This window comes from Prionailurus viverrinus, chromosome C1, assembly GCF_022837055.1.
Source record: "Prionailurus viverrinus isolate Anna chromosome C1, UM_Priviv_1.0, whole genome shotgun sequence".
NCBI classification, from domain to species: Eukaryota; Metazoa; Chordata; class Mammalia; order Carnivora; family Felidae; genus Prionailurus; species Prionailurus viverrinus.
The window spans coordinates 177,547,808-177,561,921 of NC_062568.1; the positions used below are offsets into that span (position 1 = coordinate 177,547,808).

At 53.4% G+C, this 14,114-nt stretch overlaps 1 protein-coding gene across 1 annotated transcript; it reads left to right on the forward strand.

Moving 5' to 3' along the window:
* Positions 1-10,853: 10,853 nt before the first annotated feature.
* Positions 10,854-11,378, forward strand: TMEM275 (transmembrane protein 275). Its single transcript, XM_047869496.1, has one exon. The coding sequence runs from the start codon at positions 10,854-10,856 to the stop codon at positions 11,376-11,378; it is 525 nt and encodes a 174-aa protein (XP_047725452.1).
* The last annotated feature ends 2,736 nt before the right edge of the window (positions 11,379-14,114 follow it).

Below are 14,114 nucleotides of genomic sequence, written 5' to 3' on the forward strand. Positions count from 1 at the left end.
GGCTGTGGGGAGGGTGGTAGCCCTTGGCCCACCACCAACGCTTCCCCAACACGATCTCCCCAAGGCAGGGCTATTGCATCTTCAATGCCTGGCAGAGCCCGGCACAGAGTGGTGTGGGGATCAGAGCAGAATAAAGTAAGGAATGAACACATAAAAAGGCAAGGGCTATGTCCACTGGGGAAGAACTAGGCAGAGGTCCAAAGGACCCTTGAAACTGTGGGAGTCTTCAGGGCCTGAAACCCCGAGACCGCCTGTCCCCCAGTCTAAGTGAATGTCCAGATACATCCTCCCAAGTGCATACTGCACCCCAATGCCCCCACCCTTTCAGCCTGGTCACAGGAGTGGTCCGTGTGGAGCTCATGCCTTCACCCCCTTTGGAAGGTGAGTTTGGGCCAAGTAGGCAGGGTGGTGTGGTGGGTAGTGTTAGGGAGGAAGTGCCCTCTCACCTCTGAGCAGCTCCAGAACCCTCCAGTATTTCAGTGGGAGTGGATGTGGGCATGGACAGGTCATTGGACCAAGCTCTTCCAGTGGTCTGTTCAATAAATGAAATCAGTTCTGTCTGACAACCCTCAACTGTGGCTGTGCCTGGCTGGCCCCACAGGGGGTAATGATGCTGGTGCTCCAGGAAGAAAGTTGGAGGATACAGATCTGGACACCTGATCTCACCTGCTGGTTTGGGGGTTTAAGGAAGCCGACCTGAGGGAAGTGATGTCCCATCTGCACTCTGAAGGTTGAGCTGGAGTTAACCTGGTGGAGGGAAAGTCCGCCATGGGTCAGAGAACTCACTGAAGTGGGGAGTGCTTGGTCCAGGCAGCCCCTTGGAAGTTACAGCCCTGCTGGCCAACCTGGAGGACTGACCAGGCTGGGGCTGGAGTCTGGGGGTGACTCACATCCCACCTCTGCATCCACAAGTCCGGGGGCCGGAGTTCTGGGCAAGAGGCTGTGGGGCTTTGCGCCTCAGTTTCCTCATCAGCCAGAGAATGAGTGTAGCGCCGCCTTCCCAGGGCCACTGTCAGGAGGAAGGTTGCCTGGCACGTGGTTCACATCGCGGAAGGTTTATGAATGGATGAGCAAATGAATGAAGACAGAGGTTGGAGGAGATGCTCTTCCAGCTGAACTCCAGGTTCTGGAAATCAGCATCTCAGTCTCCCACCCAGTCCTCCCTCTCCATCCTTCGCCCCTCACTGGACCTCTTACAGATCCCAGTGGGACACGTGTGCCCTCCTACAAGGGGCTCGTGGCCACACCCCGTTCTCGAGCGCGGGATTGGTGGGCGGTGTTCTGGGAAGGGTGGCTGAAACAAGCCCCTTCCCGAGAGAAGGCTCCCTGCCCCCACAGCCCCACCCCCGTTCCCTCCAGGGAAGGTGGGGAATCCGTCAGGGGCTGCAGACGGAACCCGCGCCACCTACGTCCCTCGCTCCAGAGTGAGTGGCAACGTCTGCGTCCGGCCCCGAAAGTCTGGGCTGGAAACCGTGGGGGTGCTGGGAGCCCAGGGCAAGGTGCTAGAAGCCGCGGAACGTAGAGGAGGAAAGGGGAGAGGGGCGGTGCGGAGAGGAAGACAGGAGGACGCTCCGTGAGAACGCCGCTCCACCCGGGAGCCCAGGGGCCCAGCGGCGGCTGCGACGCTGCGCGAGGGGCGCCCCGAACCCGCCGCCGCACCTCCCGGCTCGCCGCCGCGAGGGGCGGGGCCTGCCTGGGGGCTGCGCTCCCCACCCCCACCCTCCGTGCCCCCCGGCCCCTCCTGCTAGCCCGGGGTGCTCAGAGAAGCGTCCGACCACCGACCGGCCCAGGCAAGTGAAAGCCCCACGAGTTGGGGGCGGTTGAGGAGGGGGCGGGGGTCAAGGGGATGAGACTGGCGGGAGAGGGCGGCCAGGAGGGGAGTCTTTAGGGAATGGAGGCGATGCTCCATCCAGCCCGAAACCCCAGCAGAACGGAGTAGTGCCCAGACAAGGGGTCAGGGACCTGTAGCCTGGGACAGACTTCCCAGAAAAGATGAGAAAGAGAGGAAAACAGGAGAAGGGCACATGCAGCATGGGGTGACTGCATTGGGCCCCCTCTGCCTGACCCTGATCTCTCCCTGCTCTATAACTCCGTGGGAATTTGCCCTAGGACCCACCTCCAGCCCTCGCCCAGCTGACCGCCATTGTTCCCAAGGCCCAAAGTGAACAGGAAGTCAGCATAGAGAAGTGGGCATAGAGTCACTTCAAAACCAGGACACAGGTGAAGCCAGGAGACCCCTGTGACCAACCTCTGTCTTCATCGTTTGTTTAACCAATATTCCCTGGGCACCTGGGGACAGTCAGGCGCTTCACTGGGGACTAGCAGCAAACAAGATGAGTATAATGCTGGTCCTCCAGGAAGAAAGTTGGAGGATGCAGACCTGGACACCTGATCTGGCCCTGCTGATTTGGGAAGTTAAGGAAGGTTTTCTGAGGGAAGTGATGTCCCGGCTGCACTCTGAGGATTGAGCTGGACTTAGCCAGTTGAAGGGAAAGTAGACCATGTTTCAGGCACAGGAAGCAGCGTGTTCACTTGGCCACCCGTGGTGAGTTCAGCTCCACTTGAGCAAAATCAAGGGGGCGGCCTGGAGGAAGCCAGCCAGGATGGCAGCAGTGGGGAGCCCAGGAGAGATGTAGCCACTAGGGAGACATGGAGGAGGGGGATGGTGGGGCAGCGGTGAGACTGAAAAGGAAGGGATGGGTTCTAGAGACACTCAGAGGGAAGAATCTGCAGGGCCTGGTGATGGATTGGGTTGGCAAAGTGCGGTGGAAAGCCTGAGGGAGAAGGAAGAGCAAGGATGAAGCCCGGGTTTCTGGCTGGGAGTCCGGGCTTTGTGGGAGAAAATGAAGTTTAAGGAGACTGTTTCCAAGAGGAAACACTTTGAAGAAAGGAATAGCGTGTTATATGGAGGCAGAGGTGGGGTGGAAGGAGGGTCTGGTTTTGTTTTAGGACAAGAGAGGCGTGAGTGCATCCAGGAGGAGGTGCAGTCACAGTGAGGGAAGCTGATGAACACCGATTGGGAAGGGGGAGGTTTCCCTACAGCCTTGAGGGCCTGAGCGATGCCAGAGACATGCCAGCTGGTGATTTTCTTTTCACCTGTGTGGCTTAACTGGGCACAGACTTGGAGGAAGCAGAAAGCCTGACCGATGCAGGGTCGAGACTTTGCTAGGCAGCTCTGGCAGAAGGACAAAGGAACAGGTGAGGCTGCAGGACAAGGTAAATTGCAGGGGAGTAACTGAAGTGACGTAGTGTGCAGAAAAGGAAGTGGAGATTAAAGGCTCATGGAGAAAATGCTGATAGTTCCAGGCCTGCACTAGATCAGAGAACAGTCACAGCAAGAGACAGTACAGAGTCACAGTGAAGAGCACAGGTTTAGAAGACACACTGCCTAGGTGTGAATCCCAGATCGGCCACATATTGTCACCATGTCTATGACAAGCAGTGCAACCTCTCTGAGCCTCTGTGTCCCCATCTGAAAACAGAGATGGCAAAAGCATCTGCCTATAGAGTTGTTACGGGGCTTAAATGAGATGATATATAACATATATAAAGGGCTTGAAAGAGTGTTTGGCACATAGTAGGTGCTGTACCGGTGTTTCTATAGTGGTAGCAGTGAGGTTATGGTGGAGAGCAGGAGGCTCGTGGTGATGACAGGGGTGATGAGGGCCAGAGTTGGTGAGGGAAAGGGTCACTGGGGTGGAATGGGGGAACTGGGCACTGGAGATGAGGAGCCAACCAAGTAGGAGGGCACAGGGTAGGGCGGTTGTGCCAAGGATGCTGAAGTCTCTCAGCGCTGGGACTCAGACTGGAGGGCAGGAAGGGCACGTCCACACCAGGGAGTCTTTAGTACCCCCTTCCGCCACCCCTCCCACTAGCTCCAGGCAGCTGAGTTGCATGGAGTGGAGGCACAGGCCCAGACTGAGGCTGGAGATCCAAGTCTGGCCTGCCTGGGTACAGACTTGGTTTGATAACCACAGAGCTGTGATTGCTGCAGAGTCCTGTGTGCCTGGGGACCCTCAGCTGTGCAGGAAGCCAGAGCCTGCTGGGCCGGCAAAGATCATCTAGACCAAACTCCCACTTTCCCAATGGCAAATCTGAGCCTCAGTGAGGGGAGCTTCAAGTACTCGCCTGTTTCAGGCATGGGAACCCCCTGTAAAGGGGAGGGTGCCATCAGAGCAGCTAGAATGGAACTCCCATCACCCCTCCCATAGGCCCCAGCTCTCCTTATCACCAAATTACCCACCCCCCATGCTCCCAGGCAAAGAGAATTCTCCAGAGCCCATCTACTGGGAAGCAGCTCATTTCCACTGTATAGGCAGGCACCTTAGAGAGTGTCTGTCTATGTGTTGGCCGCTGTTTGCAGCTTTCAGAGTATATTACATCTGTATTTGTATTTCTGAGTATGTCTGATCATTGAGTGTGCATGTGGGGTTTGTGTGTGTGTGTGTGTGTGTGTGTGTGTGTGTGCGCGCGCGCGCGCGCACATGTGCACATCCACTCAGAGACTAGGATAATGGGGCCCAGGAGTCAGACACAGGAACTGGGAGTCACACTTTCAGACTTCATCCTCAAGCCTTGTTTCCAGCTTGGGGAATCTATGAGGGGCCAAGGGTGGCCTGTGGGATGGACTAGGGTGGGGGTGGTAGCAGCTCTTTCGGCTCTGTCTGGGGAGGCAGAATTCAGCTGGCAGAAGCTGAGAGCTTCCAGGGTAGTGAATAAGCCAGCACTGAGTAATGGTGGTGTGGGAGGTTCCCTGAGGATAGGGAGAGGGTTAGGGATAGAGAACATGCTAGAAGTGTTGGGGGCCTGAGAGTTGGCCCAGACCTTCACGGACTGAGGGAGAATAGAAGGGCTAAGATTAAGGGGAACAAAGGGGTTCACAGTGAAGGGTAAAGAGCCAAGCTGAGCAAATAAGGGACTCAATCCCACCTGGAGGACAGGGGCTGGGACTAGTGACTAACGCCTGGACTAAAGCCTCAACCCCTTCACCCAGAGGCTCTTGAGCCCTTGGAGCAGGAACCCGGGACCAGGAGGCCTGGCAGCTGCCCCTGGTCAAGCCACCGCTCTTGTATAACAGACATCCCAGATTTGTGGATTGACCCAGGGGCGGGGGTGGCCAGCTGACCTGAAGGGGCTTCAGGCAGAGACCCTCTTTCCAGGAGCTCTTGCCTCCTCCTACTGAGGACCACCCTCCTTTGGCCCCAGGATTGCTGATGATTAGCTGGATAGTAATAAGTAATATATATATATATATATACACACATATATATATATACACAACACTTATCTCTATTATATATGTTTCATATTATATGTTTTATATTATAAATAATATAGAATGTTATATATATATATATATATATATATATATATATACAGAGAGAGAGAGAGAGAGAGAGAGAGAAAGCATGCACACAAACAGGGGAGAGGCAGAGGGGCTCAATCCCATGACCCCAGGATCATGACCTGAGCCAAAATTGAGAGTTTGACGCTCAACCAACTGAGCCACTCAGGCACCCCATTATGTCATTATATATAATATATATTATATAGCTATATAATATATATTATATATTATATAGCTATATAATATATTATGTATATTATATATTATATGTATATATTATATAACTATATATATGTATATCATATATTATACATGTATATTATATATAATATATATTATATGTGTATATTATATATAATACATATTATATATGTATAGCATATATATGTATAGTATATATATTATATATGTATAGCATATATATTATATATGTATAGTATGTATATTATAAATATATGTATATAAAATATATATTTTTTGGTTTGGGCTTGGTTCTGGTCTGGCTTGGCCACAGACACCCTCCATGACGTTTTCCATTCCAAGCTTCAGTTTCTCCCATCCATAGATGAAGAGGTTGAACTAGGTGATTTCTACCAGGTCAGCAGATTGGAGTGCTCACTAAAGAGAAGGTCTGTTCCAATCCTAACAACTCAAGATTCAGAGCAATGGCCTTCCCTCCTGTTCAGGCAATGAGATCGAAGTGGAGAGGGCTTAAAGGATTTGGGAATGTGATAGCATCATCCCAAAGGTTCCTGCTTCTGAAATTAAATAATCCGGAAGCAATGGAGCCTAGAAGTGATGCATGGTGCCGTTCATTGGCCAGAACTACTCACATGGCCCCACCTAATCACAAATTGGCCACTAAGTCCAATTTTAACATGTGTTCAGAAGGGGGAGAACAAAAAAGATTTAGTGAATGGCACCAGTGACACCACACAATAGAGTTAGAGCACCCACCACAAAATAGCATCCGACATTGCAGCAGCCCCAGCTGGAGGGCCACAGTCAGATGGAAATGGTGGCACAAACTGAATTGCAATAGCTGAGGAACCTCAACATCCCACCCCTTTGCACCCTGGATCCCAGTTAACCAGGCTGGAGACACCTATCAACCCTTAGCCCTTTCTCTGCCTGGGGTGGAGACTCTGGGGGTAGTTTTGTCTTTCAGAGTCAGCTCTGCATCCCAGAAGCAAATAATCATTCATTGACAATTGGCACTTGGAAGCTCAGTCCCCCGCTAGTGCTTTTGTTGCACTGAGTGTGCTAAGCAACAGAAGGAGAAAAGTGAGTTTACTTTTCTCGAGAGATGCACAAAACACACCGGCCCCCTCCTCTATTGTTGACTTTGGAGCAGTGTAAGTGCTGATTACAGGAGCTTAGCTACAGGGCCCGAGGAGAGTCCATGCCCTGTGTTCCAGTCATTCAACAAGCATTTAGCAAACCTAGCACTAGACTAGCTTGATTGAGAACTCAGGCTGCAGGGTCCGGACACCAGGTTTCAAGTCCTGGCACCACCACGGCCCCTCAGAGATCTTGGGGTGAACTTAGTTAATCTTTTTGTGCTTCAGTATCCTCAACTATAAAATGGGGATATAACAGCAATACTTAATCTCATGTTGTAAAAACTAAATTAGATATTATTGCAAAATGTTCAACATAGCACAACCTACTTAGCTAAATTAGTGCTAATTTCAGATTCCCATCTAGACCTGTTTCTGGATAGACTAGCTTGTATCAGACCAACTTACGCACTGAGGATAACTAAAAGGCGGGATTAAATTTAAGAAATCTGTTCAAAGGCATGGGAGAGCTATGAAGACAGTAAGGACTTGAGGGGCCAAGATCTTGGAGAGAAGTAATATTTGGTTCATTTTTCCCTTAAGGATTTTTTTCCAGTGTGTAGGAGACAGTGGCCATAAATTAGGAAGTCGACATTGGAATTCAGGGCTTAAAGAGGGGAGAACCTTGTTAAAACCTTTAGCTTTTGGTTAGGGGGCCCAACAGCCTATTCTCTGAGAGTAATGGTTAAACGAATACAGGCCAGACTCAGGAAGACTGAAACACGGCTCCCAGTCAGTGCAATCCCAGACTGGGTTAAGGTGGCCTATCCCTTAAGCTGCCTGTCAGAAACAAAAGTAAATCTCTGGACAAAGGTAACATCATCTGGAACCTCATGCTATCTCTACGATTTTTCATGCACAATGTTGGGCATTCAATAACTTATCTAGCCTTCCAGGAGATTAGACTAAATGACCAAAAGCCAAGGGCAATTAGACAATAGAAATAGGCAACCCAGATGTTGGAGTCTTCAGACAAGAACTTTAAAGGGCTTAATCTGTTCAAGAAAATAGATAAGAGGGATTCTGTCAGAATACTGGAAGCTATGAAAAAGAATCAAGTGGAAATTCTAGAACTGAAACAGTGTAACAATTGAAATTAAGAACTGAATGGTTGGATTTTAGAGCAAAGAAGACACAGGTAAAGAGAGGATTAGTGAGTTGGATGACAAATCAATTTTAAGAAAGCATCCAGATAGAAACACAGAAAGAGGGAAAAAAGGCTAGAAAATAACAGAACAGAGGGGCACCTAGGTGGCTCAGTTGGTTTTCAACTTCAGCTCAGGTCATGATCTCACGGTTCCTGAGGCCGAAACCCGAATCAGGCTCTGTGCTGACAGCTCAGAGCCTGGAGCCTGCTTCGGATTCAGTGTTTCCCTCTCTCTCTGCCCCTCCCCCACTTGTGCTCTCTCTCTGTCTCTCAAAGATGAATAAATGTTAAAAAAAGAAAGAAAGAAAATAGAGAACAGAGTGTAAGAGACGTGTGGGACAATGTCATATGGTTGAACATATGCACAATTCAGGTTCCAGGAGAGAAGAAAGAGAATGAGGAAAAAGATAATGCCTGAAAAATTTCCAAAACTGTGGGGAAAATCAAGCCACAGGTTGTAGAAGCACCAGGAAGTACAAGAAAGATAAATACAGAAGAAATCACACCTAGGCACATCATAGTAAAACCGAAACCCAAAGAATCTTCCCTAGAAGGGAAAAGAAAAAAGAGCTGGACCCTCCAGGGCCTCCCCAACCCTTGTCCAATGTTGCCTTTCAAGAATCTGTGTGAGGTGAGGTGAAGGACCAGACTCCACCTCAGCCTCAGACGGAGCCTTCCCCACAGGGGAGGGGGAGGGGGGGCACCTATCTCATTCAGATAATACTGGATATTGAGAATGTGGGGGAGGGACTTGAGAAGGGGGAAAATTGGAGAATCTCACAGCCCCTCCTGAGGGCAACAGGAAGAGGCTGTTAGGATTCACGTCCACATCAACCCTGAGGAGATCAAATCCTTCTCTTTAAAATGAAGCAAGATCACATATGGTGTGCACCAGATTATGTATGTATTCTGGGACTCTGGTCCCAGAATGTCTGGTCTTCCTTCTACTCCAGCCACAAGAGCCCAGATCCACTTCCCTCCCTGAGCCTCGGTTGCGTCAGTTGTAAAATGTGTTGATACTGTTGATAAGTATCAAGCGCTTGTAGGGATTCCGTGATGTCATGGCTGTGAACATGCTTTGCCAACTGTTGAAGTGTTGTATCCTCCAGTGGTTGCTATTTCTGCCTGGCAGAGCCAAAGGCTGCAGGTTAAAGGGAGCAGATGGTTCATGCAAATGTGGATCTTCCTGAGGAATCTGTGGTTTGTAAGTCCTCTGAAAGGTCAGCAAGTGCTTGCTTGGCCAGGATTTGGGGATTTCTGGCTCTGGGTCAGCTGGCTGAGTCAGCAAGGTGCTTCTGGCCAGAGTCCCAATAGAACTTCTACCTCTCACCGTGGTGCCAGGGGAGGGAACCCTGAAGTGATCAGATCTGGGCAAGAAGCAGAGGTGGCCCTCCTGGCCCTCTGACATGCTTGGGCCAGGCTGATTCCAGCCTGTGTCGAGCGAGGACTGTGCTGCCCCTCTCCCACACTAGCCCTCGCTTTCACTCACCCAGTCATCACATTCTCTCCAACCCCACAGTGTGCAGGCTTTGCAGACTCAGGAAGGACAACTCTGGGCTCAGTCCCAAGGCAGTCCCACCTGAGGGATAGATCAACTGTTCTGTTTCCAAACTGACACACCCCACCTCCCAGATCTGAGACCTTATAGATACCCTTCTCTAGCAGCCACCACCGTGACAACATGGCTGACAGTTATTGAATTCCCACTGTCCTCCCAAGCACTGTTCAAAGCACCCGATTTAGCTTAAAGCATTTAATGATCACTATACCCTATGAGGTAGGTTCTATCACTGACTCCACACTACAGGTGTTAACACTGAAGCACAGAGAGGCCACTCAGTCACGCTCAGTTACTCAACCGCATGCTCTGCTCCCGCCTGCGGTACCACTACCCCCATGACTCCCTCTCATCCCCACTCAGAGCCTTTTCTGACATTTTTTCACAATCCTAACACAGTTCCATAGCCATGATCTCATCCTTTGAGGACCTTTATACCTGTGATTTCATGTTATAGAACAGAATTCTCAAATAGAAGTCCTAAAGCTCCAGACTCTAATTTCATTACCTTTGCTTCTGCATGTATTCCCAGAATTCTAGAAGCCAGTGATAGATCCCAGAACCAGAGACAATTAGAGAATACTAGAAAGGCATTCCAGCAACCAGTGATTAGGCTTTCAAGTCCAGGTTTAATAGTAGAGTCCTGGGGGTGGGACGGGGACAGGGTTGGAATCTGCTCGGTCTACAAAAGATCTTGGGTCTGCTCCAGCCCATGTAGAGACTGTCCCTTCTCACTGGCCACCTGAAACATCAGGAGCTCCTTACTCTCACGTGGTCACTCACTCCAGGGCCTCATCTGATGTTCAGGAAAGTTAATGTCACTGCTGTGCCTACCAGAGCCTAGGGTGGGGACACCCAGGCCAGGTGGCAGGTCATTAGATCCTGGTCCTGGATCTTGGGTAAATTGCTAGAGCTCTCTGGGCTTCAGTTTCCTTATCTAGACAAGGAAGGGCTTGAGCAGATGGTTTCTAAGGCTGCTTCCACTTGCAAGGTGTTAGAAGTTGTCTAAATCCCAAGAGCCGCCATCTGCCCTCTAATTAGGACTACTGATGATGATTGTCATTTTATGAGCACCTAGGCACACGCTGGGCACTTTACAACCTTTCACTCACTTAATTTAATTAATGCAGGAAGGCTTCCTGGAGTAGAGGAGGTGGAGGGATTGCATCTGTCTGAAGGACTGGAGGGAGGATGGTAAGATTAGCCACCAGAGAGCCCAGGGCCAATTCCCATACAGGATGGGTTCTGCTCCCCGGAGGCAGAAGCAGAGGGCTGGCCAAGATAACCGCGGCACTCCCAGGCACTGAGTGTCGCCCCAGACCTGAGAGTTCTGGAAACTGAGGTGCCCCGCTGACCCTCCCTCCCGCTCTGTGCCCACAGGACTCCGGTGAGCTCGCCAGGTGGGCCTGGCCGGGCCGGCGGCAGGACAGAGCCTGATGCGTGCCCGGCGTCCCCAGGCCCATGCCGCCCCCAGAGAAGAGCCGAGGCGCCCCGGCCCAGGCGCTCGCGGGCCGCGCTCGGGGTCGGCTGCCCGGGCTGCCGTCGCCGGCGCTGTTCTGCGCCTGCGGCCTGTGCGTGCTGCTGGCGGGCGTGAACGTGACGCTGGTGGGCGCCTTCGCCTCCTTCCCACCCCGGAGCAACGCGCCGCTCGTCGTGGGCCCGGCGCTGCTGGCGCTGGCGCTCGTCTGCTTCGCGGCCTGCTGCGCGTGTAGCCGCCGGGGCCCCGCGCCCCGCGCGCGCTCGGCGGCGGCCTCGGGCCCGGGCCGGGGCGGCGGCGGCGGGCCGGTGGCGCTGGAGATGGAGAGCAGCGAGCGCACGGCGCAGGACACCACGGCCGTGCAGCTCAGCCCTGCCGCCTCGGCCGCGTCTTCGAGCCGCTCCAGCCCCGGCCCCTTCGCCCTGGACGCCTCCGCGCCCGCGGCGGCCTATGCGCCGCGCACCGAAGGGGTCCAGCTCAACCTGCCCCGGGAGCGCGTCGCCCCCTAGCGGACCCGGTGCCGGGCCCTGACTCCCCGTCGGGCTCCCTTCGTTCGGTGCCACTTAAGAAAAAAGAGGAGTGGGAGAGAGGAAGGAGAAGAAGGAAAAGGAAAAAGAAAAAAAAAATCCATATGGGTCGGGTGCTGGGCACAGGTGGCCTCATCTGTCCCATCTCTGGAACGTCTGGAGGGGAGAATGTGACGGTGAAGAGGCACACTCGCCAAAGGAGGGAGCTGTGCCTTGGCCCATTAAGTGGGGTCTGCTGGGCCCTACTTTACCTCACCCCCTAGACTTGAAGCAACGGGGCCCCTGGACCTTCGATCCCTACCACCACCACCCATGGCACGCGGGCACTGTGAACAGAGCTGCTCTGAGAGGGACTACCAGCAAGGCCCCTGAGCCCAAGGGGTGGGAGGAAGCAGGGGCAGGGAGGAATGCCCTGCGCACGGTGTAAGGCCACCAGCTCCCACTTCTCCTTCTGCTCTCCTTGTCTCTACCCCAACATGATCTTTTGGGATTAAGGGGGTGTGAGGAGGTCCTGATTTGAGCCAGGATAGTCTCCTAAGGTAGAGCTGGGTTGAGTACTCCACTGACTGGTAGATCAGATCCGGGGGAGTTGAGGCTGAAGCAGACAGGGATGAATGGTGAGGGGGCTCCTCCAACCAGGAAGGCCTCAGTGTGACCCCCACTGCATTCCCGATGAGCCTCTCTCCTCAGTAAAGCACCTCTAGAGTCCAGTCCTCTGTGATGGTGCAGCCTGGGGTGAGAGGCTGCCTGTGGACCTTCTGGCTGAGCACCCTTGATTCTGGGGTCCTCCTAGCCAAGTGCCTCATCTTCCTAGCACCGGCCCCTCTTGGAGACCTGGAAGGGGACCCCAGGGGAGAGGAGTGTGTGACCAATCATCGTGGGAACAAGTGTGTGAGATTGGGAGCGGGGTGAATCTATGTGTCTGTGCATGGGGTTGCCTGGCTACGCGTAAGAGATGGGGAGTGTGGGAGTATTTGGGTGACAGTATCTAACGTCATACACGAATGTGAGAGTGTGTGTGGGTGTGTGTGGTGGTGGTTAAGGAGTGAGTCACCCAGTGAGAAGGATGAGAGAAGCACTCCCCGGGGCTGGTCAAAGCCTATACCTTTCCCCTGACATGCCTGCGTTCTGCCCAGTGAGTGAGGGCATCTGGTAGAGGGATGGAGGCCGCCTCACAAGAGAAGCAAGGAAGCAAGGGAGCTGGGGACGGGGGGTGGGGGGGGTGGGGGGTGGGCGGAGATCCCGCAACCCTGGGCCAGCCCCTCCTCGCTGCAGAGACACAGGAAAGCTGTGCCCAGAGATGGTGGCACACCCCTTGCTGGCTGTAACTTCCTGCCCATCGATCTTGGGCTTCAGCAGCCTCCCTTTTTCTTCCCAGGGTGGACTCTACTGCTCTTCTTCCCTGGTCTGGGATTTCCCCCCAGCCCTGGGAAGGGCTGACCCCCTCTCTGCCTCTTCCCCCTCTGACTCTTCCCTTCCCCTGACTCCCTTTCTGCCTCTGCCTCTCCTGCTGTCTCCCCCACCACTGACCTGGAGAAAAGTGAATCTGCGTAGGTGCAAGCAGGTCATTTCTATTAATTCACATGGATCGATGGGCCCTAACCTTCGAAGCATCCAGCCCCTGGAGCTGATGACCTCTTCTCAGAACACTTCCCCACCCCCCACTGTGTGTGTGTGTGTGTGTGTGTGTGTGTGTGTGGACACGCTTGAGCATGCACATGCAAGAAAGTCCGCCTTCCCAGGTTTCACTTCTGGATCACTGGTCTGCAGCCTCAGACGCCACCTGCTGCTGCCTTGGTAGAGCAGGAGGTGAGAGGGGCCACTGCTGATGCTGCCTTGGGGTGTGGTCTGGACCACCCTCTTTAGGACGAGGTCCCCCAGATTCTAGCCTGGAATGGTAGGCCCAGCCCCAATCTCTCTCCCACCTGCTGGCAGAGGCCTAGAATTACACCACCAGACCTTCCTCTTCTCCCTGCCAAAGACTTCCAGGTCCTGTCTGGGAGGGTGGGAGGAAGAGTGAGCATGTGACAAGGGCTCAGTGCCACAAATGCATGGTGTGAGTGAATTGAATTGGGGAGGGGGGGCACCAGGGGGAAACATTGGCTCGCTGAAGTCTCCCTTCCATTGCCTCCCCTAGCCAAAGGGCATCCTTTGTCTCTTCTGTGTCCCCTCCCCCTCCACAGGTACATTAGGAGATATTCCCCGTACCCCAGGGCCCACTTCCCAAACAGCCAGCCCTAGAAACCACTCCCCCACTCCCTGTATCTTTCCTGGGCCTCCTACTGTGGGTGGGGGCTCCTCCCCTCACACTCCTTCAGGCCCTTCTAGGGCAGTAGACCACTGAGGAGCCAGCAAGGCCCAGGAACACCTCACTCTCTGACACAGAAGCTGGATGATGGCTCTGCCCCCCTCCCCCCCCCCCCCCCCCCCCCCCTGTCTGCAGGCTCCTCTCAGGCAGGCTCAGGGGGCCAGTCTGTGGACAGTGAAGACACAACTCTGACAGCACAGGAGCAGCGGGCTCCCTGACCTCAAGGAATTCAGGCCAGGACTGGCTTGCAGGGACACCGCACAGGGGCGCTGAGATGAGGGCCAGACCCTCCCACTCCTCCCCTGAGACTCTGAGAATGGAGGCACGAGGGCCTGTCCTCAGAAGTCCAGGGGCTGCAAGTGTAGGAGGCACAGCTGGTCCTTCTGAAAGGAGGGGTGCTTCCTGGGGCC